The 7500-nt window shown below is 42.6% G+C and overlaps 1 protein-coding gene across 1 annotated transcript in view; it reads right to left on the bottom strand.

Annotated features, from left to right (window-relative positions):
* Positions 1-6454: 6454 nt before the first annotated feature.
* Positions 6455-7500, bottom strand: part of LOC125043750 — a 2423-nt gene continuing 1377 nt past the window's right edge. The window contains exon 2 of the mRNA XM_047640010.1: positions 6455-7500. This exon is cut by the window's right edge and continues 845 nt beyond it. Within this exon, the coding sequence (XP_047495966.1) occupies positions 6576-7500 (925 nt within the window). The 3' untranslated portion in view covers positions 6455-6575.

Consider the following 7500-nt stretch of genomic DNA (forward strand, 5'->3'; position numbering starts at 1 on the left):
AAAACTTCAACCTGTCCGACGTTTTCACTGACGTCGTCCTCAGCCGTTGCATCTTCATGAAGATGAGTGTCGGGGAAATCTATAAAATCTTCATAACCGAAATCTAGAGTTCCGTATGTTGAATCAAACTCGTCGTCTTAGTAATCTCCGAGGAATTCAGGTTCATCTAAAGGATCGGATGACGACAGTTCCCACTCTGCGTCCTCTGTCTCCTTGGTGGTGTTCTGCGTATCACGGCCTCCCAAAGGCCGGGAGTCTGTTGCATATACCTCGGCAATGGGCGTTGCACGTGCAGTCACTTGCCCGGGGCGCACTTTAATTAAGCGAGGAGTCGTGTTCACCACCCAGACGTCAGTGTAGCGGTCCTTCACTTGGGTCACACTTCCAGGAATGAGAAGTCGGCGAGCAGATGGTGCAATTTCGACTTCTTCTTGCACAGATTGGGGCACCCTGCACTTGATAAATCTTGCACTCGCGGGCGGCACTTCTGTCAGTTTGAAACAGTGGAGTGGGCACCCACGGGTCGTAGTAATGGTGCTGAGAGGATTACCATGTAGCGTGGTGAGGGCCAGACTGGAATGCTCTGTGAAGGTCACTTTCAACTTGCATCCCAAGATTAGCAGCTGACTGGAGTCAGGCGATGGTTCGTTATACAACCGAAAGGCAAATCGTTGTAAAAAGTCCATTCCGACGAGTATCTGGCCAGGGAAGTCGGTGTGGACCACTGATGCGCGGTGCATGACGAATACGAATAGAGACAACTGCAACAGGACGTCCACCTCTTCTGTCACCTCCATCTGAGACCCTGGGATGCCTTGCAAGGTACGATGGCAACTGTGGCGTTTCGTAAGTTGAAACTCTTGCAGGTGCCTTGCCTTGATGACGGTTATAGCTGAGCCAGTGTCAATAATCGCCATCACGGGGACTTCATTGATACTGGCCTTGATCAACGGTCGACCTCAGTCAGCCTCGTATTCGCTACTTGCAATGCATAGTTGCATCTCTCCGTCGGTCTGCACAGCGACATTAATCCTCCCCGTCCTCGACTTGCGTTGCGGCGTGAGAGTACGTGGGCGTTGATCGCTAATTAGTTGTGGAGGCGTATCGGGCTCATGAGAATTCGTGGGTGGCACCGCCAGCGGAAGTTGAGCCCCCACGTCTTCCCTGGCGTTGTGGAAAGGGCCGTGCTGTGGCATCATCAGGGCATTCCGGGGCGAAGTGACCTCGCCTGTGGCAGCGGTAACAGAGTCTCTCATCACGTGCGCGCGCACGACAGTTGGCAGAAGTATGACCTGTTAACTGATGACAAAAATAGAAGTCTTCCTGCGCATGTGGACGGGCTCCATGGGTCGTGAACACAGCTGATGACACAACTTCACTTAACAATATTCTCAGCTTTTAAAATTGGCAGAGATTGGGGAGAAGTTCAGACTAATGATGTGCACGCAAGCCTTACATGATGCGACCTAGAGGATTGAAGGCTGGGAGAGATGTAGATGCAACCACAGTCAGATCATATTTGCTGGTCAGATCTCACTGAAATCATAAACTGTAGGAATATGCACTGACTGTTTTAATTTTATATCCATGATGTGACCTTGCTGATGTTTATCATTTTGGTATTGAAATGTTACTAGTAATAATATAAACAGTTAGATCTTGATCAATTATAGTATTTTTATTTCTATTTTAAGAATAAAATTAACCAGTGGCATTTGGGATTGCATGTATATCGCCTTGATGACGGGTGAAGAAAATTAAAAAAAAACTCTCCGCTCTGGAGATCAATAACAACACATCAACCTTGAGCCCGGGAGTTCGGTGCATCAAGCCATATGCCGGGGCGATGCACCAAAGCGCTACGAGCCGGTGATTCGGCTTGATGTACCGAACTCCCGTGCTCAAAGTCGGCGCGTTGCCAAGGATCTCCAGAGTGTAGAGATTTCTTTTTTTTTTTTTTTTTTCTTCACCTGTCAGTAAGGGGTTAACAGTACTGCCTATTTAACCTGTTCACCCTTTCCCATGATTTTCAAAAGTATTTTCTTTTATCTTATATTACTAATAACAGCATCAATATTGATAGCATTAGAAAATATTTTTTTTCTTGGAAACTCAAGAAAATAGGAAATCAGGCCAGCTCATGAGGTCTACCAGACTTCTTTGGCTAAGCACAAAATGAAACTACAGTGAACACTACATTAACCTGACAACATGGGGTCACAAGTAGATGATGAAAGAGTGGTCACGGGGAAGAAATAATAAACCATGCTATCATTTTACACACATGCTCAGCAGAAATGGTGAAAATATTAGAAACAAAAGGTTAACCCCTACTCTACGCTCTGGAGATCAACGGCAACGCGCCGACTTTGAGCGCGGGAGTCTGGTACATCAAGCCGAATCACCGGCTTGTAGCGCTTTGGCGCGCCGCACGGTGTATGGCTGCACGCCACAGATCGAGCAGTTTTGATGCCTTACGGCGTGACCCTTCGGGAAGGGGTTAAAATTATATTGTGATAGCATGGAAAACTTGAAAATGGACAATTCCTGTGTTTGCCTAGCATTATGCAGATCAGAATCTTGTGCAGATTCTTACAAGTGGTATTTTATATTATTATTCTTTATAGACATTATTAGTTTCTGGTAACTTGACATCAGTGTTACTTGGTGCAGAAAACACCTGGGAGGGCCTTGTTGAGTGGGATGTAGATCTTTCAGTTGTACCTGTCTGTACATCTGCTACTTTGTTCACCAAGATTTTAGTTTGATGCTTACACATAGATAGCTCCACAAAAGCCTAATCATTAAGGAATCATTTACTTGTCCATCAAGATCTCTCCTGTTTATCCAATTCCTTGAGTATCAAAAAGATGATGATGATGATCATCATCATTATCATCATTATTATTATTATTATTATTATTGTTATTGTTGTTTATATTGTTATTGTAATTGTTATTGTTACTCTTTTTAGTATTACTTGTCAGTGTCAATAGTGTTGATGTAAATATCATTTGAAAGTTCCAAGAATGGGATAATTGGGTGAAGTCAGGAAGGGTCACTGATTGTCTCCTTGGAAGCTACAGTGGATAGTGCAGTTATCCAGCACCAAGGGGTTGATTATTATTATTACTGCACTTTCTATTATTATACTTTAACTTTAGTTGAATATAATTGACATAATATTATCTTCATTATTTGACTCATAGTTAATCATAGAGATTGTCATCACTGCTGCTTCACCTGAAACAAGCTGATATGAATCCTCTGCTGATTTGCCTCCAGATTAAATCATATCAGTGTTTGTTGGATTTGTAGAAGAGCATTTTTTTTTTTTTTTTACTTGTTAAGCCTCTTTCTGTAAACATTTTATTGCACAGTTTACAATTGGCAACCACAGAGAACACCAGTTCCCCCATTAACCATGTATCTAGGGAAATCTAGTTTAGAATTATTACTTTTATTTGTTACAGCTGCATTTTTTTTTTTTTTTTTTGCATAGTTTTCTTTTCTGATTGTTCTTTAACAGAATTGGTATATACTATAAAATGAACATTTGCCTTATCAGGGAAGAGATTGAGAAGCAGAGGGCTACAGCACATTATCGAAAGATGCATGCTGAAGGGAAAACCGAGGAGGCCAGGGCGGATTTGGCACGACTTGCTCTCATAAGACAGCAGCGAGAAGAGGCTGCCAAAAAGAAAGAAGAGGAACGAAAAGGAAGGAAGTACTTCTTTTGGCCAGGTAGAATTTAAATGCACAAGATGACCACCATAGAAAGAAAAATTAATTGCTGGGTATTGTATCCCGTAGAACAATCAATGATTTGACAGTTTTTTTTTTCTCTTTCAGCAAAAGTAGAGGCAGCAGCAGCTAAGAAAGAACAGCTTGCAAAGGTTCTCAATAAGAAGAAAAGCTGATCATATTCTTGGGCTAGATACTTGTCTTGTATAGATAGCTGCGGCCTTCACACGTCATGCCAAAGGACTCTGCACGCATCCAACTGGACTTTTTGAATGTGCGTGTATGAGGATTTAGAATATATATATATATATATTTTTTTTTTTTCAAATGTCATTTTGCATATTTACTTTCAGTGAACCATACAGCTTATCTTTTGAAGACCTTCACAACGGAGTGTGAAGTTTTTCCCGCATAGTGCCATGCCTACTCAGAGCAATTTGAAGATAGAAGCATGTACTGCTGGAGAAGTTCACTCTACAAGTACAGTTCAAGTGGCAAGAACAGATGTTTATTCTTTGATTTTATTTTGTATGTAATTCAGGAGTGTGTTCCTAATTTTCAAATGGATTATGTGTCATGGAAACATTGCTTCATATTTTGCCTGTGGATGGATTTGGGTTAACTCATACAACACTAATTATTTCTTTGATAACTTTTTATATAAAGCAATTTGATATTTATGAATGTTAAGCTCCATTAGGCCTGAAATATGTAGCGAATCCTGCTGCTACAAATCGCTCCAATCAGGAGATCAGGTTTAGCAAACAGAACCTACCTTGCAGCTACAAAACTTCCTTGCATATCATCACATGACATTAGCATTACTGTACAGCACAATGTAACATGAATGTTGTGGCTAGGTGAAAAAGCAAGTGGAATTTGACTAAGTATTTTTGGTTAAGTTCAAGAGGAAAGCATATTATATTATATAGTTAATTGCCAAATTGTGAGATGTACCTGTATACTGTTTCCTGACAAAATATATATTTTTTTTATTAATATATATTGTGTAGTTAGTGTTGATTGTTTAGCATGAAGTCATTGTAGCCACTATGAAAATAATTTTACATTGAACATTATATCATTTGGAATCAGTGATATACTGGTATTTGTATTACATATACGAAGCCCTCGGTCACGGAACAGGTTGGGGGCCTGCAGGATATCTTTGTTTGCATTTATTAAATTCTGTTGTTTTGAGTCTCAAAAAAGGAAATGGGTAAAATAAAAAAAAAAAGATTAAAAGAAGTTCTCATGCTTAAGACAAGAAATTAAAGGAATTGATGTGAGTGATAATAAGAGTAAGATGTTGCCTTTGCTTTTCGAGTTTTCAAACACCCCATCATCTTTACATTTACATGTTAACTGTTATTCTACACGCAGCATCTTCTTCCTGTGGCTGTCATTGGAAATCGGATGCTGTGGGTTTGTACGGATATTTTTGGAACCCTTTTGCTGATCGGTTTTGCAAAGGACCAGATGCAGAATCATTGTCATTATTAAAGAGGCTTATCACCCTGTTTGTTTCCTTGATTTCCTGAAGATAACTGCAATTGATTGATTGGAGATTTGGGTGACACGGAATATCTCCCTTTTTAGATTAGCTTTTTAGGAAATTAGGAAAAGACTTTAGGAATAGTTCATATATATTAATTGAATTGTTTTATAAGTTCATGAGAATACCTACATTGAGGAGAGAACAAATTATACTGTTAAACATAGGCTAACAAACTAATAGAGCCCTATTTTGAAAAAAAAAAAAATATATAGGTTTAAATGAAAATAACTTCATGAAACACAGATGGGAATATATATATATTTTTTCAATTTGCATATTTATTAGATGTAGATGCAACCTCAAAATCTATCAGGATTTGTAGTGTAAGATTCATTCACATTTATATAAGTCATTGCATACTTACATTCTATCTATACATGTACATTTGCAATTTTTCTTTTTCCTTTTCTTTGTCTTTTTTACATTTCTACAGGATAAATATAGGGAGTGAAACTTACGTAAAGACAACGTTAACAGATTTATAACTTGAAATATTGCCCTCAATCTATGAAATGCTTGGAAAATTAAATAGTTACCAGAGCTGAGGCTACTTTAAGGTGTACAGAAATAGGCAAAGGATGCATGGAGCCGAAGGAAGACTATTTTGACTCCAATTTCAGAAAAAAGATAAAACCTTACGATTCAGCCCTGACTTAGGACTCTCTGATTCACCAACAAGTCTCACTCTTATTCTGAGAAGCTGACTCAAAATACTTCTCTTTATTTATGTTTTGTATCTATAACTTGAGCATCATATTTTTATTGTTTATTTATTTATTTATTATGTTATTTATTTTTGTACGTTTGCTTCCTTTATTTAATAAGTCAAAATAAGCTTGGAGAATTGGAGTAATTCAGAGTATGGTGAGAGTAGCCAAATTAGTACTTCCTAATATTAGACGAATAATTGAGTTAAACCTAAGGCATAACTGTTTACAGCTAAATATTGGAGATTTACCATAGAACTTCCTTCTTTTCTCTTCTCTTCTGCTTCTCCATCTCCCTTTTCTCCTTTTCCTCCTTCTCCTCTTTCTTCTCCTTCTGCTTCTCCTCCTTCTCCTCTCCCTTTAACAGGATAGTGCCCACTGTTGACAGATTCACAGGCTGCTGACAATTAATTTGGTGACTAACGGGTTGGTTCTAACAATCAACTACTGGTAACAAGTTTTATTCAACTGAAGCGGATTCTACAAAGCTTACAATACTCGGAACAAAGATTCGTAGCCAGTCCTCCTGTGGCTGACGTCGGGGGCCGCACTCGACGCCCGGCCCTTCAAATTGGGGCGAGCTGGGCGAAGCGAGGGGCGTAGTGGAAGGCGTACCTAGAGGCGCCCACGGGTGTGTGGTAGTAGGAGAGCGGCCTAAGGGATGCTGCGCCCTGAGCGTCGGCCACGGGCTGAGCGTCAGCCACGGGCTGAGCGTCGGCCACGGGATGCTGCGAGAGCATCGGGACGAGGGAGCCATGGGCGCTGTGAGCGAAGCCGAAGATGTACCAGGGGCCAAGGGCGTTGTGGCCGTGCGGGGAGAGCACCAGCTGTGAGGCTAGGGCCACCGGCGGGGCCGCGTCCTCCTCAGAGCCAGCGAGGTCGATGCTGTTCGAGACGGGCACGTCCTGCCCAGTTCTGAGGGACACGAGGCTCTGCTGCGGGGGAACGGCGTCCTCCACCGCCTCGGTGACCAGGGTCGGCGAAGGGACCTGCGCTGATGTGGCAGCGGCGGGAGTCTTAGACGAACCCTCGTCGTTTGTCGGCTGAGGGTCGGCTGGCACGGCTTCGCCTTCTGCCTCGGCTGCTTCAGAGATTTGATTGTGATTCACTTCGCTTGCTTCAGCGGCTTCAGCGATATCCTTGTGACTCCCTTCACTCGCCTCCGCCTCTGGAATCGATTCGCCGACGAGCGAGATTTCCGTAACACCTTCGTCTGCCGTTGCTGCCTCGGGGGCCTCTGTGTTCTGGTCGGCGTCGGAGCCCAACTCGGTCACGGCCTCCGCGGCCTCAGCGGGGGAGCCGGTGGCGCTCGCCTCGGTCTCGGCTTCCTCGCGGGCGTCAGCGACGGGGCCGGCGCCGTCAGTTGCCACTGCATCGCCAACGACGTCATCGGGAGCGGCTGCCGCTGCGATGGCCGCCGCGTTGTACAAGTTCATGAACTTGATTTTGGCGTCCGTGACCTCCGGGGTGTCCTTGACGGGCTCAGGGAGA

Source organism: Penaeus chinensis, chromosome 34 (genome assembly GCF_019202785.1).
Source record: "Penaeus chinensis breed Huanghai No. 1 chromosome 34, ASM1920278v2, whole genome shotgun sequence".
Lineage (NCBI taxonomy): Eukaryota > Metazoa > Arthropoda > Malacostraca > Decapoda > Penaeidae > Penaeus > Penaeus chinensis.